Source organism: Salvelinus fontinalis, chromosome 7 (assembly GCF_029448725.1).
Source record: "Salvelinus fontinalis isolate EN_2023a chromosome 7, ASM2944872v1, whole genome shotgun sequence".
In the NCBI taxonomy this organism is placed as follows: Eukaryota; Metazoa; Chordata; class Actinopteri; order Salmoniformes; family Salmonidae; genus Salvelinus; species Salvelinus fontinalis.
The window spans coordinates 32,420,706-32,447,032 of NC_074671.1; the positions used below are offsets into that span (position 1 = coordinate 32,420,706).

Here is a 26,327-nt window from a genome sequence, read left to right on the forward strand (position 1 = left end):
TTTGTGTGTGTGTGTTAGTGTTAGTGCATACGTGCGTGCCCTGCCCACCTGCCTGTGTGCATGCGTCCGTGAACGCAGAGTGAGAAAGGAAGAAAAAGAAGTAGACAATAATTTAACGTGAGCAAGGACTTAGGAGGGGAGAAGTGAGGATGTGATGAATTACAAAGTGCCAGCAACATGACAGTAATCTGGACCAATCCCCTACTGCGCCTGGCTTTTTAGTGCTTAATAATGTTATGACTGACACCACACCCTCTACCTCTCTCCTCGCTTTCTCTCAAGTCTCCCTCTCTCTCTCTTCTTCCTTTCTTCTCTCTATGGAGACGTGTTCAACTTAGATCGACCCAGAATCCCCTGCAGTGAATTAAGGCCAGGGGTCTATCAGACTGAGACACACAGCAAGTCAAATCAAAGTTTGCCATCACAGAACCAATCAAACACCCAATCAAAGCACAGAGCACTGCCACAACCAAAGGCTGTCGTCGATAACAAACTACACCGCTTTCTAACGAAGCGCTCCAGGCTCACCATACAGTTCTAGTTGTCACATGATCACATGATCACATGACTCAATCTGGGTCGCCTAAATTGATGTGAATTAAATGGCCAACAGCTGTTGCTGCTTCCGCCAATCATCCCTCAGCCCCCAGCTACCAACTACATGCTGTCTGTCTGTTTGTCTGGGGCAGGAGGGTGTTGCCTTTACATCCTCAGCAAATTAATATTGATCGACTTCCAGGCATGTGTGTGTGTGTGTGTGTGTGTGTGTGTGTGTGTGTGTGTGTGTGTGTGTGTGTGTGTGTGTGTGTGTGTGTGTGCGGGGGTGTTGGTGGATGTTTGTGTGTGGGTGTGGAGCAAAGTTAATATAGGAAACTAAAATAAAAATAGTTCTGACATTTTTTTTATTAACAAACTAAAACTATACCGAAACTATTATCTTTGACTCCAAAACTAACTCAAATACAATGAAACCCTTAATGTATTATGTTCAGTTTTAGTTTTCAAGCTATTGGGGTTGTCAAGCTGTTGTTGTTTTTTTCAAGCTGTTGGGATTTTCAAGCTGTTGAATCTGGCAGGTAAATGCAGCTTGGAGATGGCGATGTTTCAGATTATGCATAGCTTGTTCATCGCTATCACTAGCTATCAGGGGGGAAAAAATCACCTGGGCAGCTATCTTAATTCTTCTTACGTACTACTAAAGTTAAAAAGCATTGAATTTGTGTAGACATGGGCAAGAGATTCCTTCCACCATCTTTTTTTTAACCAGTCTTGATGTTTTTCCTTTTAAATCACACTGAGATTGACTTAAACCTAAGCTAACCTATGACCCGGGCCCATCACCTTATGTATTACTGCACTCCAGTTGCAAGAAGTGACATCCCCAAAAACACACAAAACTATACAACCCCAATGGCTCCTAGCCTCCCACGCATTCTTTCTGTCCCTAACACTAAAACTGAAACTAAATAACGTGCGTGTCTGTGTGTGCGCACACAAATGTGTGTGTGTGTGTGTGTGTGCACATAAGTGTGTGTGTGTGTGTTTGTGTCTGCATGACAAACATGATCAAATACCACCTGTACTTGATCATGTTTTATCTGTCTCCTGCTCCCAGACCAGACCAGACCAGACCAGACATCTGGCCCACCAGCAGTAGAGTTCATACCAAAAGCACTTGATGTGATGAATGATGTCCCTCTCGCCTCCTCTTCCTCCGTGACTAGAGCTCTGTGTTCCGAATGGCACCTTATTCCCTATATAGTGCACTACTCAAAAGTAAGGCAGGGCCCAAGTGTTGCACTATGCAGGGAATAGGGTGCCATTTGGGATGTACACTACTAGAGTCCGGGAGGTGCTGCCCTCGATCACAAATCTCTCCTCACAGAGATCAATATTACCCAAACAAGAAACGCAAACATCAAATTCCTCCTCCAGCCTTCACCGCCTTATAATTGTGTGTTTATTTTAAATAAACATGTGGCGAATCTCCGGATGACCTTACCTCATACTCTTCCCACTGACTTAGTAAAATACATTGTTATCCTCCGCTGCCTTGGGAGGGAAAAGGGAATCAACGGAGCAGAATTTGAAATGGCACTAAATGAATGTTTGCTCTGAATCACGAGGATTGCCTTTAACTGGACTGAACAGGTTTTGCCATCCTTACAATCTGCGCTAAATGGTTTTAATTAGCCGACTGTAACCTCGTCGGCTGGGCGGAAGAAAGAACTGCCTTTTAATCGGGATAATTAAAGAAAGAGAGCGAGAGAGAGGGGAGAGAGAGGGAAGGGAGGTGTGGGAGGGGGAGAGAGAGATGAATGTGCTCAGGCTCTGTCTCTGCATGGCTACAATGCAAGATGGGGAATTCTTATGGAGGAAAAAATAGACAAAGTTAACTCGGAACGCCAACACCACTCAACATCAATACTGCATGCAGCCCATGCACTAATGTTCTAGTTCAATGCTTTACTGGACGAGAGGCGGGGCGCTAAAATAAGGGCCCCACACAGACTTCGATCAGCAGGAACAATCTCTTAAAGGTAGGCCCAGTAGAGATACAGACACAGTTCTGCACAGAGGGGATCTAATATTTATAAGGAGATGTTCTGAGGCTCTGTGTGTGTGTGTGTGTGTGTGTGTGTGTGTGTGTGTGTGTGTGTGTGTGTGTGTGTGTGTGTGTGTGTGTGTGTGTCAGCCCTCAACTCCTCTGCCCACCGCTGAGATGTCTACAGTATAAAAGAAGACCTGTACTGTATGGACTAAGCTGTCAGTGTATTTACACGTGCAACGCTGATCCAATCGATGTCCCTTTACATTAGCAGTGCAATAGTACATGCATAATGCATTATATACATGTCTATGTATAATACATGAGCAATTGTGTTAGTATCAAATTATACAATTATGTACTCTTTTTTTTGCTCATCTTTATCAAGGGATCCAATCATTCCAGACCGCACTGTACATTGTATACATTTCATTTGCAAATATGGACAAATACTGTACGTATGCATGGTTTCAATACTGCATGTGTTGTACCTAGAGTCTCGGTTGAACTGCTAGGTCGCTAAAGTTTTGTTGTATCGCTATGGCCCATAATGTGTGTGTTTGTGTGTGTACAGTGTGAGTGAGTGTGTGCGTGCGTGTGACTGACCTGTGCTGCTCTGGATGGTCCTAACGGTGGTGGTCGTCCGGGGGGGTGGGATGGCCCTCATGTTGCCCCCCACCATGCCCTCCTCGTCTTGGGAGCAAGAACCCTTCTCGATGGCACGGACGTAGCTATGACTTCGCATACGGAAGCAGCCCGACATGGGGAGGTCCAGGGCATCCACCGCCTGGGACTCCATCTCACTGAAGACGGACTCGCACACTGCCTCGATCTGCCCGTTTACCTCCACCTCGCTCACCTGCAGGGGGCAACAGACACACACATACAGGAAACGGGAAACACACGTTAGAGAGACCTACGCCCCACACCTCACCAGAGAGAAGCCTTGTACACAAGGGTTTATAGAATATTCAGGGATTTTGAGGAAAAAAGACACAAAGACATGTACAAAACAATCAGAAAACGTACTTAGTGCAGAGGGGAGGAAAAGTTGCGGGGTGAAAGTTCACGGGCCATTCAAGTGCACTGCTATAGGGGTGTGTTGGCAAAACACATAGGACGTGTGTGTGTCTCTCCATGTCTACAGGAGGGAGGACTCACAGCTTGTCTAAATAAGTGTCACAACATTGGGGAACTAAACTAAGGGAAAGTGTGTGTAGTGGTTGTATTGTCTTCATAGTCCCCTATAGGACTCCACAGAAACCAAAAGTGTCCAAGGTGGACTTTCATTCTTCTAGCCTAATAGATTTGCATGGAAGGAGAAAAGAGGGAGTATGGGAGATGTAGGGTACCTGGGTGAATTGTGACCGGGGGTTTAGCAGGATATGAAGGAGAGGAGGGAGGAAGACTGACTGGGTGCTTGAGACAACATGTTGGATTGGGGGCAGGTGATTGGCCGGAGAGGGCCGCAGAACATGTGTGGTAGATATACAGTATAATGTGATAAATAGGAAGAGAGCTTGTGTGGTGTTAGATATAGAATGTCATAGATAGGAAAGGAGCTATTAGAGAGCTCTGAACCTCCAGGGCCTTCGGTCATTTAGTCTAAGGCTATGGTGTGACCACAATCTCTCAGTGATTCATATGCATACATACTCATGTGCATTTGCGCTGTCATTTTTTTTAAACAAATTCGTGCTTGCTCAAAACCACTCCCATCATTATCAAATTTACCAGCATGCACTATTGCAGGTCTATTTTCTTAATTGTCTGTTTCAATAACTGCGTTTGCATGTACTTTGATGTAACGGTCCTGACCAGTTTTATGTTGTTTTTGTATGTGTAATTGGTCAGGGCGTTAGTTTTGGGTGGGCAGTCTATGTTATCTGTTTCTATGTTGGTTTTGGTTGCCTGGTATGGCTCTTAATTAGAGGCAGTTGTTTTGCGTTCTCCTCTAATTAAGAGTCATATTTAGGTAGGGTGTTCTCACTGTTTGTTTGTGGGTGATTGTCTCCTGTGTCGTGTCGATGTATGTACCATACGGGACTGTTTGGCTGTTCGTTTTCGTTTCGATGTCGTCTGTTTTCCTGTCCGTGAGTTTACGTGTAGTTATGTAAGTTTATGTTCAGGTTTCGTCAACGTCGTTTTCTTGTTTTGTTATTTCGTAAGTGTATTTGTTTTCGTGTTGCCATCATCGTCGTTAAATAAAAGTATGGCTTATTTCCCTGAAGCTGCATTTTGGTCTGATGATCCTTCTCTCCTCTCCTCATCTGAGGAAGAGGAGAGCGACAGCCGTTACATTTGATTGGTTGATTTATCTTATGCTACACAAACAACATGCAATTTTCGAAACTAATTCAATCTGTTAGTAGTTGGACATAATGAGATGGCTGCTCCAGTTTATAGGGCGACAGGTAGCCTAGCGGTTAAGAGTGCTGGGCCAGTTACCGAAAGGTTGCTGTTTCAAATCTCCAAAATGATCTGTCAATGTGCTCTTGAGCAAGGCACTTAGCCCTAATTGCTTCTTTTAGTCGCTCTGGATACATGATTCTACTCAATTCAGATTGTTGGATATCCCCACTCTGGATGGATTTCAATAGCAATTACTCATCACTTTGCAATCCAGCATAATGTGACTTGCAGGCTTGATGTGGCCTGTAAACCAGGAGTTTCATACCACTGCATTAGCCAACAAAGAAAGACTTTGTCATAAAGAGTTACATTTCAAAGCTAACTTAAACACTCACTTTGTGAAGCAAATATGATTGAAAGCTGTTGAATAAAACAACCATCTGTCTGTCACTAACAAATACAGTCATGGGTGGTAACTACAAGTCACTATAAACGCAATGCACACTGGGAAATAAGCAAATAAGTTAGAATAAATGTTCAGGTTGAATTGTAGGTTCACTCAACCTAAGATTCAAAGTTGAGTGAACACACAATTCAACTTATATGGGTTCAGAATATGGGTTCAGCTATAAGCCAAAAGGTTGACCAAACTCACAATAATATTGCAGTTGTTGCCTTACAATTTGGCCACTCAGTCTGTCAATGTGCTTTTGAGCAAGGCACTTAACCCAAACACGACTCCAACACCATCATTAAGTTTGCTGACGACACAACAGTGGTAGGTCTGATCACCGACAACGATGAGACAGCCTGGCAGGCCTGGCAGGCCCAGTACGGCCCAGTACATCACTGGGGCCAAGCTTCCTGACATCCAGGACCTTTATACTAGGTGGTGTCAGAGGAAGGCCCGAAAAATTGTCAAAGACTCCAGTCACCCAAGTCATAGACTGTTCTCTCTGCTACCGCACGGCAAGAGGTACTGGAGCACCAAGTCTAGGACCAAAAGGCTCCTTAACAGCTTTACCCCCAAGCCATAAGACTGCTGAACAACTAATCAAATGGCCACCCGGACTATTTACATTGACCACCCCGCCCCCCTCTTTGTTTTTACACTGCTGCTACTCGCTGTTTATTATCTATGCATAGTCACTTTACAAATGACCTCGACTAACCTGCACATTGACTCGGTACCGTTACTGTAATAGCTGTCGCTCTCCTCATCCTCGGATGAGGTGAGGAGAGAAGGATCTTCGGACCAAAATGCGGAGTCAGGGAAATAAGCCATTTTTATTTCAAATACGACGTAGACTAAACAAAACAAAACACTTTAACAAACTACAAAATAAGAAAACGACGTACAACGGAACCTGAACATAAACTCACATCAACAAACGTAAACTCACGAACAGGAACGTACATCAAAACGAACGAACAGCCAAACAGCTCCAAAAGTGAATACATCGAACAAAACGAAGACATCACAGGAGACAATCACCCACAAACACACAGTGATAATGCCCTACCTAAATATGACTCTTGATTAGAGGAAAATGCAAACCACCTGCCTCTAATCAAGAGCCATACCAGGCAAACCGAAACCAACATAGAAACAGGTAACATAGACTGCCCACCCAAAACACATGCCCTGACCAAAAACACATAAAAACTAACATAAATAGGTCAGGACTGTTACAGTACCCCCCCCCCAAGGTGCGAACGCCGGGCGCACCAGCACAAAGTCCAGGGGAGGGTCCGGGTGGGCAGTTGACCACGGTGGTGGTTCCGGTTCAGGACGCTGTCCCCGCACCACCATAGTCACTCCCCTCTTCTTTCTACCCCTTCCACTGACCACCCAAACATTAGCTTCCCCTAAATAAACAGCTAGCACCGGAACAAGGGGCAGCACCGGGACAAGGGGTAGCACCGGGACAAGGGGCAGCACAAAAACAAGGGGCAGCACCAGGATAAGGACCATCACTGGAATAAGGGGCAGCACCGGGACAAGGGGCAGCACCGGGACAAGGGGCAGCACCGGGACAAGGGGCAGCACCGGGACAAGGGGCAGCACCGGGACAAGGGGCAGCACCGGGACAAGGGGCAGCACCGGGACAAGGGGCAACACCGGGACAAGGGGCAACACCGGGACAAGGGGCAGATCCCGGCTGAAGGACTCTGGCAGGTCCTGTTTGGACGGCTCTGGCAGGTCCATGCAGGCTGACGGCTCTCGACGCTCATGGCAGACTGACGGCTCTCGACGCTCATGGCAGGCTGACGGCTCTCGACGCTCATGGCAGGCTGACGGCTCTCGACGCTCATGGCAGGCTGACGGCTCTCGACGCTCATGGCAGGCTGACGGCTCTCGACGCTCATGGCAGGCTGACGGCTCTCGACGCTCATGGCTCTCTGACGGCTCTGGCTGCTCATGGCTCTCTGACGGCTCTGGCTGCTCATGGCTCTCTGACGGCTCTGGCTGCTCATGGCTCTCTGACGGCTCTGGCTGCTCATGGCTCTCTGACGGCTCTGGCTGCTCATGGCTCTCTGACGGCTCTGGCTGCTCATGGCTCTCTGACGGCTCTGGCTGCTCATGGCTCTCTGGCGGCTCTGGCAGATCCTGTCTGGTTGGCGGCTCTGGCAGATCCTGTCTGGTTGGCGGCTCTGGCAGATCCTGTCTGGTTGGCGGCTCTGGCAGATCCTGTCTGGTTGGCGGCTCTGGCAGATCCTGTCTGGCGGGCGGCTCTAGCGGCTCCTGTCTGGCTGACGGCTCTAGCGGCTCCTGTCTGGCGGATGGCTCTGTAGGCTCATGGCAGACGGGCGGCTTTGCAGGCTCATGGCAGACGGGCGGCTTTGCAGGCTCCTGGCAGACGGATGGCTCAGATGGCGCTGGGGAGACGGATGGCTCAGATGGCTCTGGGGAGACGGATGGCTCAGATGGCGCTGGGGAGACGGATGGCTCAGATGGCGCTGGGGAGACGGATGGCTCAGATGGCGCTGGGGAGACGGATGGCTCTGGCCGGATACGGCGCACTGTAGGCCTGGTGCGTGGTGCCGGAACTGGAGGCACCGGGCTAATGATAAGCACCTTCCTACTAGTGCGTGGAGCAGGGACAGGGCACACTGAACTCTCAAAGCGTACTCTATACCTGGTGCGTGGTACCGGCACTGGTGGCACCTGGCAGAGGGCACGCACCTCAGGACTAGTACGGGGAGAAGTGACAGTGTGTACAGGACTTAGGAGACGCACAGGTGGCTTAGTGCGTGGGGCCGGAACTGGAGGCACTGAACTGGATACACGCACTATAGGGAGAGTGCGTGGAGGAGGAACAGGGCTCTGGAAATGCACTGGTAGCCTAGTGCGTAATATAGGCACTGTAGGTACTAGGCTGGGGCGGGGAGGTGGCGCCGGAAATACCGGACCGTGCAGGCGTACTGGCTCTCTTGAGCATTGAGCCTGCCCAACCTTACCTGGTTGAATGCTCCCGGTCGCCCGCCCAGTACGGGGAGGTGGAATAACCCGCACCGGGCTGTGTAGGCGAACCGGGGAAACCCTGCGTAAGGCAGGTGCCATGTATGCCGGCCCGAGGAGACGCACTGGAGACCAGACGCGTTGAGCCGGCCTCATGACACCTGGCTCAATGCCCAATCTAGCCCTACCAGTGCGGGGAGGTGGAATAACCCGCACTGGGCTATGCACACGTACAGGAGACACCGTGCGCTCTACTGCGTAACAGGGTGTCTGCCCGTACTCCCGCTCTCCACGGTTAGCCTGGGAAGTGGGCGCAGGTCTCCTACCTGCCCTTGGCCCACTACCCTTTAGCCCCCCCCCCAAGAAATTTTAGGGAGTTACTCACGGGCTTTTTCGGCTTCCGTGCCAGACGCGTTCCCTCATAATTCCGGTTCCTCTCTCCGGTAGCCTCCGCTCTCCTCAGTGCCTCCAGCTGTTCCCATGGAAGGCGATCTCTACCTGCTAGGATCTCCTCCCATGTGTAGACACCTTTTCCATTCAATACATCGTCCCATGTCCATTGCTCCTTCTTCTGTCCCTTACTCCGTTTAGCATTCCCATACCGCTTGGTCTCTGTATTTTGGTGGGTGATTCTGTAATAGCTGTCGCTCTCCTCATCCTCGGATGAGGTGAGGAGAGAAGGATCTTCGGACCAAAATGCGGAGTCAGGGAAATAAGCCATTTTTATTTCAAATACGACGTAGACTAAACAAAACAAAACACTTTAACAAACTACAAAATAAGAAAACGACGTACAACGGAACCTGAACATAAACTCACATCAACAAACGTAAACTCACGAACAGGAACGTACATCAAAACGAACGAACAGCCAAACAGCTCCAAAAGTGAATACATCGAACAAAACGAAGACATCACAGGAGACAATCACCCACAAACACACAGTGATAATGCCCTACCTAAATATGACTCTTGATTAGAGGAAAATGCAAACCACCTGCCTCTAATCAAGAGCCATACCAGGCAAACCGAAACCAACATAGAAACAGGTAACATAGACTGCCCACCCAAAACACATGCCCTGACCAAAAACACATAAAAACTAACATAAATAGGTCAGGACTGTTACAGTTACCCCCTGTATATAGCCTCGTTATTGTTATGTACGTTTCCTGTCATACTTTTTGATTGATTTGATCATTCTTGAATTTATTTCGTAAATATTTTATTAACTCTCTTTCCTGAACTGCATTGTTGGTTAAGAGCTTGTAAGTAAGCATTTCACAGTAACGTCTACAGCTATTTTGTTGAGCAAAGTACCAATCCTATTGCAGATGGTTGCTTTACTATTGTACATTGAATCAACATATACTTTTTGTTTTACAGTGCACGCACACACGCACGCACGCACGCACGCACACACACACAGGAGCCTGAGTGCTTTCCCGTTGTCTTCCTGTATGCTGCAGTCTGGTCGGGCTTTTTGTAGATGTCACTGTGGCTGACAGTCCGCTGCTGCCTGCCTCACACTAAAGGCCTATGTGTGTGCGTGTGTAGACATGTTAGTGTGTGTGGACATAGTAAACAAACAAAATTTAGACCAACTGTGGACATTTTGTCGGTCCCCACAAGGAAAATGTATATTTCTAAGGGGTTTAGGGTCGAGGTTAGAATTAGTGTTAAAAAAATGTTTCTTAACCCTTATTTAACTAGGCAAATCAGTTAAGAACAAGTTATTATTTACAATGACGGCCTAAGAACAGTGGATTAACTGCCTTGTTCAGGGGCAGAACGACAGATTTGTACTTTGTCAGCTCTGGGATTCAATCTAGCAATCTTTCGGTTACTGGCCCAACACTCTAACCACTAGGCTACCTGCCGCCCCACTAGGCTACCTGTTTAAGTTTAGGAGCTAGGTTAGGTTTATGGTTAACCTGTTGAGGCTAGGGGGTGCTGTTGTCACTATTTCTGGAAATCGTGTAATTTTTAAATTCTTGATCGTACAATATGCATATTATTATTATTATTGGATAGAAAACAGTCTCTAGTTTCTATAGCCGTTGAAATTTTGTCTCTGAGTGAAACAGAACTCATTCTACAGCAATTTCCCTGACATGGAGTCAGATTTCACACATTTTGGCCGCTTGACGCTTTGAATGGTATCGATTGCGCAATCACAGCCACTATAAAACAAAAACACGTGTAGGTAGGAACTCTTTTCCAGATGCGTCGGGCGCGCGGTGGACACCGACCTGCTCTTTTTCCAAGCATTAGTGTAGCCAGTTATATTTCTCCGGTCATGTTTCTACTCGTTATAGGAGTTAAAAACATCATAAGGTAGTTAATTTAAACCGTTTTATAGCAATTTATATCTGTTTAGTGCGATTTTGGGACATTTATTTCTGAGACACTGTGAATCTCTGGGCACGGTTCCAGTTCATGCCGAACGCAATGGGCATTTCTACATGGCAAGAGGACAGCTTTCGACCAAAAGACGATTAGACCCAAGAAAGGATTCTTTGCCCAAGATTCTGATGGAAGAACAGCTCAAAGTAGGAACAATTTATTATGATAAATCGTGTTTCTGTCGAAAAATGTTAATCGCTTATGACGCCATTTTGTTTGACGTAGCTTCGCTTGGCGCAAACTGTATTGAAAAGTAAGGATAATTTAAAAAATGTAAATCCGCGATTGTATTAAGAATTAAATTGTCTATCAATCGCTGTCCACCCTATATTTTTTAGTCACGTTTATGAGTATTTATGTATACGACTAGATCACTGTCTAATATGGCGCACGACATTGTCTGACCAGCTGGGCAACTTTTGTCATTGTCTAACCATGATTTTGGTGGCTAAATATGCACATTTTCGAACAAACTGTATATGGATTGTGTAATATGATGTTACAGGAGTGTCATCGGAAGAATTCTGAGAAGGTTAGTGAAAAAATTAATATATTTTGGCGATGTTATCGCTCTCTTTGGCTAGAATCAATGCTGGGGTAATGTTTGCACATGTGGTATGCTAATATAACGATTTATTGTGTTTTCGCTGTAAGACACTTAGAAAATCTGAAATATTGTCTGTATTCACAGGATCTGTGTCTTTCGATTAGTGTATGCTGTGTATTTTTACGAAATGTTTGATGAGTAGTAATTAGGTAAACACGTTGCTCTATGTATTTATTCTAGTCCATTTGTGACGGTGGGTGCAATTGTAAACTATGACATCTACCTGAAATATGCACATTTTTCTAACAAAACCTATCCTATACCATAAATATGTTATCAGACTGTCATCTGATGAGGTTTTTTCTTGGTTAGTGGCTATCAATATCTTAGTTTATCCGAATTGGTGATAGCTACTGGTGTTGGTGAAAAGAAAAGATGGTGTCTTATGCTAATGTGTTTAGCTAATAGATTTACATCTTTACATATTGTGTCTTCCCTGTAAAACATTTTAAAAATCGGACATGTTGGCTGGATTCACACGATCTGTGTCTTTCATTAGCTGTATTGGACTTTAATGTGTGAAAGTTAAATATTTAAAAAAAAATGTTTTTTTGAATTTCGCGGCTCTGCCTTTTCAGTGGAATGTGGGGGGCGGCACCCCAGTCCTAGACAGGTTAAGGTTAGGTTTCGGGGTTAAGGTTAGGGTTTGGGTTTGGGCGGTTAGGAGAAATTAGGATTTTGAACGGGAATCAATTGTGTGTCCCCACAAGGTTGGTTAAACAATACTATGTGTGTTAAAAAAGGCACATTTCGGTAAATTTTGCTGCCGAATAACTGACCCTCATTAACCGGTCAACAAATGGTAAAAAAATGTTTTTTTAATTAAATGATACGACCAACAGAAAATACTATCAGAGCTCTATATATATTGACGAGATGCTTATGTTTCCGCCCTAACAATTGGAGTCGTCCCAAGGCGGGAATGCAGGCGACAAGCTTAGGCTCAAAATAAGCGCAGTGAAACTTCTCTCTGATACTTCGCCCTCTTCCTCTCTGATACTATGCATGCATACAAGGACTGAACATTTTTCATTAAAGAGCTTAATTGAAACATGCAACAATAGCAAGCCTAACATCTTACAGTCAAAAGGCTATAGTCTGTTATTGAACATGCAACTCCTGTAATGAAGCAGCTAGTAAAACGTCATTTTCAAACATTTGCCAAAATGCAATTAGCTGAAAACTGTTCTAAACTGCGCACCTAATGCGAGCAGTTCCATATGTCACAGAGATGAAAATCTCAGTTAGAAATTTAGCAACTACAATGAAAGGTTGCTAATATGACTAGGATTGTGCTTTTGGCTTCAGGACAAAGAAAGAAAGTTGATATGAAAACCAATAGAACGGGTTAAAATGGCATGAGGAAGTTTGCCTCCACGTTTCTATGGATGGATTTTCGCAAGGCTACTTTGAAGCGAGGTAAGACATGCCTCATTATTTGATGTAAAGTAAAACATTCTGGTTTCAAATAATTATACTGCCTCAAGCTCATATTGCAAAGTGGTGGGTGATGCTCTGATAGTCAATGGTAGGCCGGCTATAGCCTATGCAACCGAATGGCGAATGGGATGCGCTTTACGAGTTGAGATTGATAAATAAAAATATCTCCTTTTTAATCTTGGCCACCAAAGTTTTTCACAAACGATTGCATTTAGAATTGTTATTTGTTGCGTAATGATTGGGCTCACAGAAGCAGACATTTTGAGGAGCTACTCTCGCGATATCTTACAGGTGGTAGACTATTCTGCTCCTCAAACTAGGCTCTGTTGCTGTGAGCGTGTGATAAATAAAATTCATGACGACTAACGAAAATACACACGCGCCAATTTAATTCCGCAAAATTATGCAAATTAACCTATAGAACGATAAGCATGACAGGTCAAATACATTTTTGGAGGCTAACCGATTAACATCCCTATTGTGTGTGAATGTGTGAGCGTATGTGCATGCCTGTGTGTGTGTGTGTGTGTGTGTGTGTGTGTGTGTGCGTGTGCGTGTGCGTGTGCGTGTGCGTGTGCGTGTGCGTGTGTGAGCTGGGCTGGATCTGGAGAGGCTGGAGCAGGGAGTGACGCTTGAATGCCTGAGGGCTCTGTGCCTCTCCCTGGGGGCCCGTGGAGGGCCACATTGTTGGTGCTCCAGCCAGAGGTGCCCCCATCCTCCTCTCACTCCAAATGAGTGAGGACAGGACCACTACTCACTCTCCATCACACACACTGTAACATCTTATTTCTGGGATACACCGTTCAAATGATGTGCCTTGTAACACCAAAATGAGTGGCAACTGAGCTGCCACCAACACAAAGGAGACAAAACCTTAACTTTGCTGGAGTATTGCAACACATTATCCTGAGATGTTTTGAAACATTACATGGTGTGTTGTAACACCACTTAATCAAGTGTGCAACACCTTGCCAGGGACAGGGAGCCCTACTGGGAAATGTTGAAAACATTGTTGAGGTGTTTCGACTTCTGTTTAGTGCAGAATTAGATACATTCTAAGCTTCTTAATACTATTTTGGTGTTTCTGGAATATTTGAATGTTTACACTTGATTTATGTATCTGATAATTTGCCCGATTAACCCATTTTGGCAGGCATTGCTGAGCACAGTGCTCCTTCCACCAACATTAACTAGAGGTTTTACAACAAGCATGGCAGGATACTGTATTTGCCGCTACCATCAAAAATGGTAAATGTGGGAATGGGTCACTCTCATCATTGAATGTCATTTTCCTGCGGGTTTTGATGTCTGTTCATCATGATCCATTACACCTCATGGCGTAACAAGCGAATATTAATATAAAAGTATATTTGTCTTTCTTCAAACATTGTGTAAACATTTTTGAATTATCCAACATCCTCTAAAAACAGAGCCACATGCAAGATAAGAAGTGCAAAGAGATTAAAAACAGACTCCCAATGAGTTCAATCACTCAATTTTAAATCTTTGGTTATCCTCATAAAATATATTTACATTTTGAGCAACATATTAAATTGGATTTATTCTTACGTTTTTTGATCAAATGAAATGAACAAATCAATGAAATTACTTGCATTCACTTTTATTAAGTACATTTATTTATTTTTTTGTCCATTTCAATTCACTCCGGAGAAAAAAATACAGTGCGGCTGTGTGGTTCAGTGTGTAACATTTCTGCGAAATTCAAATGAAATGTACCATCTTACTGCCTCAATGGTTCAATTCCCACTTCCACCTGTCCCACTTTCAGTCCTTCTCTGTCTACTCCTGTTTCTAATCTGTCGAAATAAAGCACTGGGAAAAAATGAAAGTGGAATTCCCCAAAAATATTCTCCACATGCCCTCATCATCAATCAATATTGAGGCTATAAATCATTTGCATTTCTTAATCATTTGATTGTATGAGAGATATGTTTTTTTTGTGTCTGTGTTTTCATGGAGCCTTTTACATGCACTGAAACCCCACAAAGTGTTTTCACAACACTCTCTTAAATCACAAATATTCAGATTTAAGAAACACTTTGGGTTTTAAACACTTTTGGTTCAGAAAACTTGTTTGCTCAGCTCCTTAACACAAGGATATATGAGCAGATGCTTAAGGTCTACTTTATAAAGCGTGCCACCAGTGCACATGGCAGTAATTGCTTTTAAACAACGGCTGTGCAGCATTACTGTGGCGAGAGACATAAATCACACTGGTTTTCCAAGGTGTGCTATGAGAATTAAGCATCTAGCAGGAAACAATGTATGTTGTATTACACGAAACAGAGCATTCGCAATTAGCTGATCTGCTAATGACCAGTGGTGGCTAGAATTAAGAGAATGGAACGGTATCAAACACATGGCTTCCATGGGGGTCCTGAGTGGCGCAGCAGTCTAAGTGCTAGAGGTGTTACTACAGACCCTGGTTTGAATCCAGCCTGTATGTCACGATCGTGTGGCGGATTGACGGACCAAAACGCAGCATTAGGAAAATAAGCCATCTTCTTTTATTTTTAAAGATGACGAAAAATAAACACGACACGAAACACTTTAACAAAACGAACAAAACAACAAACGACCGTGAAGCTAAATAACGTTGTGCACTTACACACACAGGCTACAAACGTTCTGACATAGACAACTACCCACATCACATGAAAGCCTATGGCTACCCTAAATATGGCTCCCAATCAGAGACAACAGAAATCAGCTGTCTCTAATTGGGAACTCATTCAGGCAACCATAGACTCTCCTAAACAACTAAACCAACATAGACAACGCTAGACACATGCACTACACACAAACCCATACAATACACCCAACACCCCCTTTACCATATAATCACCCAAAACCGACAAAACACAAACATTCCCCATGTCACACCCTGACCTAACTAAAATAATAAAGAAAACAAAGAATACTAAGGCCAGGGCGTGACATAACCCCCCCCTTAAGGTGCGAACTCCGGGCGCACCATTACACAGTCTAGGGGAGGGTCTGGGTGGGCTTCCATCCATGGTGGCGGCTCCGGCTCTGGTTGTGGTCCCCACGTCACCATAGTCCCTAACCGCCTCCTTAGCTTCCTCCAAATGACCCCCCTCCACATTAACCCCATAGCATTAAGGGGCAGTTCCGGACTAAGGGGCAGCTCCGGACTAAGGGGCAGTACCAGGGTAAGGGGCAGTACCAGGGTAAGGGGCAGTACCAGGGTCAGGGGCAGTACCAGGGTCAGGGGCAGTACCAGGGTAAGGGGCAGTACCAGGGTAAGGGGCAGCACCAGGATAAGGGGCAGCTCCGGACTGAGGAATGGCAGCTCCGGACTGAGGAATGGCAGCTCCGGACTGAGGAATGGCAGCTCCGGACTGAGGAATGGCAGCTCCGGACTGAGGGACTGCAGCTCCGGACTGAGGGACTGCAGCTCCGGACTGAGGGACGGCCCATGACTGGCTGACAGATCTGGCTGCTCATGGCTAACTGACGGATCTGGCTGCTCATGGCTGGCTGACGGATCTGGCTGCTCATGGCTGGCTGACGGATCTGGCTGCTCATGGCTGGCTGACGGATCTGGCTGCTCATGGCTAGCTGACGGATCTGGCTGCTCATGGCTAGCTGACGGATCTGGCTGCTCATGGCTAGCTGACGGATCTGGCTGCTCATGGCTAGCTGACGGATCTGGCTGCTCATGGCTAGCTGACGGATCTGGCTGCTCATGGCTAGCTGACGGATCTGGCTGCTCATGGCTGGCTGACGGATCTGGCTGCTCATGGCTGGCTGACGGATCTGGCTGCTCATGGCTGGCTGACGGATCTGGCTGCTCATGGCTGGCTGACGGATCTGGCTGCTCATGGCTAGCTGACGGATCTGACTGCTCATGGCTAGCTGACGGATCTGGCTGCTCATGGCTAGCTGACGGATCTGGCTGCTCATGGCTAGCTGACGGATCTGGCTGCTCATGGCTGGCTGACTGATCTGGCTGCTCCTGTCTGGTTGGCGGCTCTGGCAGATCCTGTCTGGTTGGCGGCTCTGGCAGATCCTGTCTGGTTGGCGGCTCTGGCAGATCCTGTCTGGTTGGCGGCTCTGGCAGATCCTGTCTGACGGACGGCTCTAGCGGCTCCTGTCTGGCTGGCGGCTCTAGTGGCTCCTGTCTGGCGGACGGCTCAGTGGGCTCATGGCAGACGGGCGGCTTTGCAGGCTCATGGCAGACGGGCGGCTTTGCAGGCTCATTGCAGACGGATGGCTCAGATGGCGCTGGGGAGACGGATGGCTCAGATGGCGCTGGGGAGACGGATGGCTCAGATGGCGCTGGGGAGACGAGCAGTTCAGTCAACGCTGTGCAGACGGCAGACTCCTGCCGGCTGAGGCGCACTGTAGGCCTGGTGCGTGGTGCCGGGACTGGTGGCACCGGGCTGGGGACACGCATCTCAGGGCTAGTGCGGGGAGCAGCAACAGGACGCACAGGACTCTGGGGACACACAGGAGGCTTGGTGCGTGGTTTAGACACTGGTGGTAATGTGCTGGAGACACGCAACACAGGGCTAGTACGTGGAGGAACAGTAACAGGACGCACAGGACTCTGGAGACACACAGGAGGCTTTGTGCGTGCTGTAGGCACTGTCTTAACCAGACGGCTAGCACGCACCTCAGGACGAGTATGGAGAGCTGTTCCCGGTGACATTAACTCACCAACACGCTCATTCGGACGGATGCCGTGCCTCATGCACCAAACCAGTACATCCCTCATAACTCTCTCCTCCAATTTCTCCATTAATTCCTTTACTGTCTCTGCGTCGCTCACTTCCAAATCCGCCCTCACCGGCTCCTTACGGTAAGCAGGAGGAGTTGGCTCACGTCTCCCGACTGACCCAACTAAACTACCCGAGAGCCCTCCCCCAAGAAATTTTTGGGTTTGACTTACGGGGTTCCAGCCTTGTTTCCGTGCTGCCTCCTCATATCGCCGCCTCTCTGCTTTCGCTGCCTCCAGCTCAGCTTTGGGACGGCGATATTCTCCCGGCTGTGCCCATGGATCTTCTCCGTCCAATATTTCCTCCCAACTCCAATAATCCTGTGTAGCAGGCCACTGCTCCAATTCACGCTGCTTGATCCTTTGGTGGGTAATTCTGTCACGATCGTGTGGCGGATTGACGGACCAAAACGCAGCATTAGGAAAATAAGCCATCTTCTTTTATTTTTAAAGATGACGAAAAATAAACACGACACGAAACACTTTAACAAAACGAACAAAACAACAAACGACCGTGAAGCTAAATAACGTTGTGCACTTAGACACACAGGCTACAAACGTTCTGACATAGACAACTACCCACATCACATGAAAGCCTATGGCTACCCTAAATATGGCTCCCAATCAGAGACAACAGAAATCAGCTGTCTCTAATTGGGAACTCATTCAGGCAACCATAGACTCTCCTAAACAACTAAACCAACATAGACAACGCTAGACACATGCACTACACACAAACCCATACAATACACCCAACACCCCCTTTACCATATAATCACCCAAAACCGACAAAACACAAACATTCCCCATGTCACACCCTGACCTAACTAAAATAATAAAGAAAACAAAGAATACTAAGGCCAGGGCGTGACACTGTATCACAACCGGCCGTGATTAGGAGTCCCATAAGGCGGTGCACAATTGGCCCAGGGTAGGCCGTCATTGTAATTAAGAATTTGTTATTTTTCTTTTCTTTTCTTTTTTTCTTTATTTAACCAGATAGGCCAGTTGAGAACAAGTTCTCATTTACAACTATGACCTGGCCAAGATAAAGCAAAGCAGTGCGACACAAACAACACAGAGTTACACATGGGATAAACGAACGTACAGTCAATATCACAATAGAAAAGTCTATATACAGTGTGTGCAAATGTAGTAAGATTAGGAAGGTAAGGCTATTTTGTAAATGACTTCACCAAAGTCAAGGATCGGTAGGATAGTCAGTTTTACGAGGCTATGTTTGGCAGCATGAGTGAAGGATGCTTTGTTGCGAAATAGGAAGCAGATTCTAGATTTAATTTTGGATTGGAGATGCTTAATGTGAGTCTGGAAGGAGAGTTTACAGTCTAACCAGGCACCTAGGTATTTGTAGTTGTCCACATATTCTAAGTCAGAACCGTCCAGAGTAGTGATGCTAGACGGGCGGGCAGGTGAAGGCAGCGATCAGTTGAAGAGCATGCATTTAGATTTACTTGCAATTAAGAGCAGTTGGAGGCCACGGAAGGAGTGTTGTATGGCATTGAAGCTCGTCTGGAGGTTAGTTAACACATTGTCCAAAGAAGGGCCAGAAGTATACAGAATGGTGTCGTCTGCGTAGAGGTGGATCAGAGAATCACCAGCAGCAAGAGCAACATCATTGATGTATACAGAGAAAAGAGTTGGCCCGAGAATTGAACCCTATGACACCCCCATAGAGACTGCCAGAGGTCCGGACAACAGGCCCTCCGACTTGACACACTGAACTCAATCTGAGAAGTACCAGGTGAACCAGGCGAGGCAGTCATTTGAGAAACCAAGGCCGTTGAGTCTGCTGATAAGAATGCGGTGATTGACAGAGTCGAAAGCCTTGGCCAGGTCGATGAAGACGGCTGCACAGTATTGTCTTCTATTGATGGCGGTTATGATATCGTTTAGGACCTTGAGCGTGGCTGAGGTGCACCCATGACCAGCTCGGATTGCATAGCGGAGAAGGTACGGTGGGATTCGAAATGGTCGGTGATCTGTTTGTTAACTTGGCTTTCGAAGACTATAGAAAGGCACTGACTTGCCTAGTAAAAATGTAAAAAATATATGCTCGGTACCATTTTATTTATTCCATCAAGCTATTACAATGAGCCATTCTCCCTTTAACAGCCGCCCAGTACTTAGGACAACCCTGCAGTCCATGTGCAGTCCTAGCTGTTGAAAATGAAAGCAGTCCTGTTTCAGCTCTAATGAGAAAGCCTAATTGGAATATTTCTCTATGAATGTCATTGGAGTCTACAGAAGAGGAATGAACAGACAGACAGGATGATGGGAGGGGGGGGTCAGGGAAAAGATGGGCTGTATTTCTAATTAGTGCTGTGAATTTCACTCTGATTCAACAGACCTGAAGATAACAACACCCAAATGTTTGGAGATGGTTTGGTTTAATTATCCGCTCCCATGGGATTGTTGCTGAATGATTGTTTGATTGTTGATTTGGGGCTGGTTTGGGGTTGGATTGTTTTTGGTTTGGGGTTGGATTGTTTTTGGTTTGGGGTTGGATTGTTTTTGGTTTGGAGTTGGTTTGGGGTTGGTTTGAGGTTGATTTGGGCTTTTTCAATGGTTCTTTAGAGTTGTTTCCTCTCCCCTGCTACTGTTAGGAGTAAGTAAGGACAGGAGACAGTTAGAGGATGGGACAGGGGGAGGTACGCGCCCCCAGGGGAACCAACCTGGCTGATGGTGCTCATGGCTCTCATGTAGCTCTCATTTCGCGAGCGGAATTTGGGCGAGGCCAGGAGCCCTGCCGGGTCCAAGCTGTCCAGGCTTCTATTGATGGAAACCTCACTCACCGCCCGCAGGTAGCTGTGGCTCCGGATCTGCAGCTTGGGAGAATGCGAGTCAGTGGAGATCCTGCAGTAAGACAGAGAGAGAGACAGAGAGGGTTGGAGAGAGAGCGATAGAGAGAGGAGGGGGGGGGGGTATGCATGAGAGACAGCCTCATGCATCTTCAATCGCTTCAATCTACAACCGCTTCAGGACCAGCCCATATCTAATCAACAAGCATATTGTCTCAGAAGCTGCGAACGTCCTTGGAATATCTTTTGATTCGCACGATAAAGTGGAGAAAAAGGACTCTGATCCATATAAGTAGTGGGGAGATGTGTGTGAAAGGGGTGGAGGAGAGAGATTAACACGCAGACACGTGTGCACACACACACACACACACCCAAACACACACACACAAACATACACACAAACACACACAGCTCTCCCGCAGAGGAAGCTGAAGGGTGAGCTCATTAGCCCTCATCTGCAGGCACCAAGCAGGTGTGATATCCTTCAGCACCTTCACACCTGTGTGTGTGTGTGTGTGTGTGTGTGTGTGTGTGTGTGTGTGTGTGTGTGTGTGTGTGTGTGTGTGTGTGTGTGTGTGTGTGTGTGTGTGTGCACGTGGGCACGCGCGTGTGTTTGTAGGTCCACAAATATAACTCCACATGCATTTTGGTGTTATGCAACCTATGAAAGTAAATAGCTTACCTTCTTTCTATGAGAAATTACATCATTACAACGGCATCGGACAGACAACATAAACATCGGACAGACAACATAATATTAACACATGCAATGAAGTGAATGTGTAGAAAGTTGAATTGTTTTTCAAACAGGACACACATGAACACACACACACACACACGCACACACACACAGAAACACACACACACACACATCCTCTCTCTCTCCTGTGACTCTCTCCCTCCAGGTCCAGTCTGTCTTAATTATGTATCGCCTCCTTAAAATAGAGCGTGGTTACCACGGCGAAGCAAACCCGATTACTCATTCTTGGATGGACGGGAACATGGGGCGAAAGATGGGCACACGGGGACTGGTGCAGTGAGGGGTGGAGACAGAGGAGACAGAGGAAGAGGCGAGAGAGGGGAATGGGTAAAAAGGGGTGAGACAAGGGATGAGAGTGGAAAAGAGAAGGGTCATCGAGATGGAGAGCGGAATAAGAGGAACACACGTTCACATTGAGGGAAAGAAGGAACGACAGAAGGGGACAGAAACTTGATTGAAATGTATTTCGATACAGTGTGATCTCTTTTAAGACACTCTAAGACTCAACGATATTGACAGGATTGGACTGGGGGGTCTATGAAGACCACAGGAACTCTATCCCTCCACGGTCTCCATCCATCTGCTGACTGATCAACCCCTGTAGGGACTGATTACCATCAGGAACATGTTAACTGTGTCCGACCAAATGCAAGAGCCTGCCTGCAATCACCGCGACCTCAAAGGGGGTTGCGTTATCCTGGAGAGGCCCAGTGGAACAGGTCTGCTTTAATGAACACATGCTACTCAGTAGGCCTAAGGCCCTGTGTGTGTGTGTGTGTGTGTGTGTGTGTGTGTGTGTGTGTGTGTGTGTGTGTGTGTGTGTGTGTGTGTGTGTGTGTGTGTGTGTGTGTGTGTGTGTGTGTGTGTGTGTATGTGTGTGTATATGTGTGTGTGTGTGTGTGTGTGTGGGTGGGTGGGTGGGTGGGTGGGTGGGTGTGTGTGTACAATCCTCCATAACAGAACAACAAGCTGTGTTATGTACGTCACTCTCTCTCTCCTTCCTCCTCTCCCTCTCTCTCCTTCTCTGTCTCTCTCTCCCTCTGTCTCTTTCTCTCTCTGTCTCTTTCTCTCCTTCTCTCTGTGATTACATTATGTTGTTATTATAATGCATTATGTTATTCAGGAAGTCTGTTTCCGTCAAAATAGAATGATGAAGAAATTTGAAATCTAGGCCAGGAGTAAATTAGTTTTACTGAAATAATACAGACAGAGGGAGTTTGTTTGTCAGTGTCAAAATGTATGTCATTATTTCTCACCAAACGCTTGTTTTTTCTCTTTGGCTAGAAAATAATAATCCTCACAATTTAGACTACGTTTTTATTTGTGGGTTTTAATCGACCCAGAAATTGGCATTGTGTTCTGGCTCTGTCTGGGGGTATCATCGGATGGGGCCACAGTGCCTCCTGACCCCTCCTGTCTCAGCCTCCAGTATTTATGCTGCAGTAGTTTATGTGTCGGGGGGCTAGGGTCAGTCTGTTATATCTGGAGTTTTTCTCCTGTCTTATCCGGTGTCCTGTGGGAATTTAAGTATGCTCTCTCTAATTCTCTCTTTCGCTCTTTCTTTCTTTCTCTCTCTCGGAGGACCTGAGCCCTAGGACCATGCCTCAGGACTACCTGGCATGATGACTCCTTGCTGTCCCCAGTCCACCTGGCCGTGCTGCTGCTCCAGTTTCAACTGTTCTGCCTGCGGCTATGGAAACCTGACCTGTTGACCGGACGTGCTACCTGTCCCAGACCTGCTGTTTTCAACTCTCTAGAGACAGCAGGAGCAGCAGAGATACTCTAAATAATTGGCTATGAAAAGCCAACTGACATTTACTCCTGAGGTGCTGAACTGTTGTACCCTCGACAACTACTGTGATTATTATTATTTGACTATGCTGGTCATTTATGAACATTTGAACATCTTGGCCATGTTCTGTTATAATCTCCACCCGGCACAGCCAGAAGAGGACTGGCCACCCCTCATAGCCTGGTTCCTCTCTTGGTTTCTTCCTAAGTTTTGGCATTTCTAGGGAGTTTTTCCTAGCCACCGTGCTTCTACACCTGCATTGCTTGCTGTTTGAGGTTTTAGGCTGGGTTTCTGTACAGCATTTTGAGATATCAGCTGATGAAAGAAGGGCTATATAAATAGATTTGATTTGGTTGTTGGTAAACACATCAACTGAATAAATCTGTGTCCTAAATGCAGGATTGGTTAGGTTACTTTCTAAATGTAATCCATTACAGTTACAAATGACCTGTCCAAAATTGTAATCAGTCACATACCTTTTGGATTAAACAAACTCAGTAACGTAATCTGATTACATTCCGTTACTTCTAGATGACCTTCCCCCTAGGAGGCATTAGAAGAAGACAAAAATGTATGTTACCAATTGAACGACATCTATTGCAGGATAAATCAATGTTAAAGTTTACATAGCTGGCTATATATGGATGTTACATTTTACTTTATGGGTTGGTTATGTAGGCTTCTTCTAACCCATCACTTTCTACTACATATAATAATAATTTAAAATTATATCTTTACATTAAAAACCAAAGTCTATCAGAATTCCAGTCATTCCAATAAATATTATACCCTGGAAATATGGAAGTGCAGATTAGCCACATTGTTTTACCTGAGCATGACCCCAAAACTAAGGATTTATTAGCCACCCCTACTCTGTTGTTTTTTGTTGTCATGGAGGACTGATTGGGCTCATTGATTCGAGTTGAAAAATAAATGCTGCGCTCATGGAATGACATGCTTTGCCAAGAGTTTGCAAAGCTGTCATCAAGGCAAAGGGTGGCTACTTTGAAGAATCTAAAATCTCAAATATATTTTGATTTGTTTAACACTTTTTTGGTTACTACATGATTCCTTATGTGTTATTTCACCGTTTTGATGTCTTCACTATTATTCTACAATGTAGAAAATAGTAAAAAGAAAAGAAAAACCATTGAATGAGTAGGTGTGTCCAAACCTTTGACTGGTACTGTATACATAATTTATAAGTCCAAAAATAGATGTAACAACTACAGATTGTCCCTTTAAGTCCATCAAAAGTGTAGTTTGAGCATGTGTCCATTAGGCCTATGGATTTTTTTTCTCAGCATGAATTAGATTGAACAATAAAAGCCCCACTTTTATTCCATAGGCTTGGATCCGCACTGTGCAGCTGTTGCAAGAGCGCACTGGCTGTCCACCTGTTTCAAAAACAATGATTGATAGGCAGCTTAAACTTCTTGAATTCATCCATTATTGGGTTCAAATAAATATTTAGATTTGTGAACAGCCATCCGAAACAACCACAATCTGTAAGGCGCTAATAGCTAAATGAGAGAGCAGCAGTGTGATTCACATCAGTGCGCTATGTAGATATCAATAATAAGTGATACCCGTATCGCCTTAGGCTACACCACTGCTGTCATCCTTACCTCCAAGCATTTATTCAAGTTGGATAATCTTTGGATGCCAACAGCAGTCACACCATTGGAAGACATAGCTTGGACTGTAGCCTACAAAAGCCTATTCCTGCTCTTTTCCCGCGATCCATCAAACACATTTGGTGTGTCATCATAGTGGTCTCTGACTTGTGGTCAGACTCCCTCAGGTGGAACAAACTTAAACTTGCGCCTTTTTTCAATGCTGATTTGAATGTCATTGAGAAAACAGAAGTGTCAAAGATTTTTTTTCTCGCAAACATCCTTTCTGAATTTAAAAGTAATCCTCTAAGTAATCATCTAGTTTTTCAAAAGTATATTTAATCTGATTACAATATTTTTGCTGGTAACATAATGGATTACAGTTACCGTTTTTTTTATTATTATTTTTTACATGTAATCTGTTACTCCCCAAATCTGCCTAAATGGTACACTATTCCCTATATAGTGCTCTATATATGACCCATAGGGCTCTGATCAAAAGTAGTGCCCTATATAGGGAATATGGTGCCCTTTGGGATGGAAGCCCTGTCATTACAGTTCTTTAGTATCACCTCAGACCATTGTAAAGAGCTATTCTCAATAAACAACAGTCAATCACTACGCTATAATAGCCCTATTGATATCTATCATAGTATACATGATATGGAGGTCAATATCTAAAATGCTAGAGAGAAGACTCCGACATGATCCTAAACTACGGTCACATTCCCGGCTGGCTACATTGAAGACGTATGCCAGATCTCAGAAGGCCTGGATAGGTGTAAACCCTCTTGAACGATAGGGCAAAATTGAGATTTAAACAACAACTGGTAATGTTGCATAGTTTTAGAAAGGTCTGTAAGTCACCTTTCTGGTACAAATTGCTGAGGTGTACTCCTCTTTGAGGACACAAGCTCAAGTACATTGTACAAACATGATAAAATCATATCATCAGATTATTTTTCCTTTTCAACAAAAGTGGGGTAACAGGGCTTGAAATGATTTAAATGTTTTCTAAATATAGTAACAGTCAAATTATAAAACAACTTACTACACGATTTCACCTTTCCTATAACTGTGAAATAAATATGGTTCTATTTAGTGACAGCACAATATTGGCATTATTTCATATAACTGACGACAGAGAGACTTTTCTCCTAAAAGTCCACTGAGCGGTGCAGAGTCGCCATTCAAATGTGTGCAGACTCGTTACAACTTTAAGCACGATTTTGTCCGTCTATGTTTCAATTCCACACATTTATTTGAAAAAAAATAAGAACTGTTGAGAGCTATAAATCCACCTGAGAACATCACTGCGAGATTAAACTACTATTGTTGCATCTGCTAAACTCCCTCATTTCATATGCGCTATTGCATGCGCAGCTGTGAGCTTCACTGGCACGGGAAATCGTTCCTTTGTCTGGATAGGCCTGAAAATGTGACGTGTCGCTCCCGATGCAAATAACCGACTGCAATAGTGCATTAGTATCGGGACAAGCAGCGCTTTTAGGTGGTTTAAGGCAATGGATGTTGTGTCGTTTAAAGAGTGTGCTGTACACAGAAATATCAGTCGGGACTAGTTCAGAACCACTCAAAGTCCCCTATAAAGGGGACTTAACATCTAAGAGTTAACATTCAGTCGCTAGTGAAAGTCTCCACACCCCTTCCACAGTCTTCACATTTTGCTGCTTAAATTTTTTTATCTATAAAGGGAATTGATTCGTTATTTGGTCCTCTCTATCTATACCACCTACTCCACATT

At 45.4% G+C, this 26,327-nt stretch overlaps 1 protein-coding gene across 4 annotated transcripts in view; it reads right to left on the bottom strand.

Annotated features, from left to right (window-relative positions):
- dlgap1b (discs, large (Drosophila) homolog-associated protein 1b) overlaps positions 1-26,327 on the bottom strand; it is a 302,250-nt gene that overhangs the window by 92,567 nt on the left and 183,356 nt on the right. For 3 of the 4 annotated variants that reach the window (XM_055929199.1, XM_055929198.1, XM_055929201.1), the window contains exons 5-6: positions 20,272-20,452; positions 3,155-3,407 (exon numbers count right to left, since the gene is read on the bottom strand). In XM_055929199.1, coding sequence (XP_055785174.1) covers positions 3,155-3,407; positions 20,272-20,452 — 434 coding nt within the window. The remainder of the gene's footprint in view (positions 1-3,154; positions 3,408-20,271; positions 20,453-26,327) is intronic. The other variant, XM_055929200.1, reaches the window with a different exon arrangement.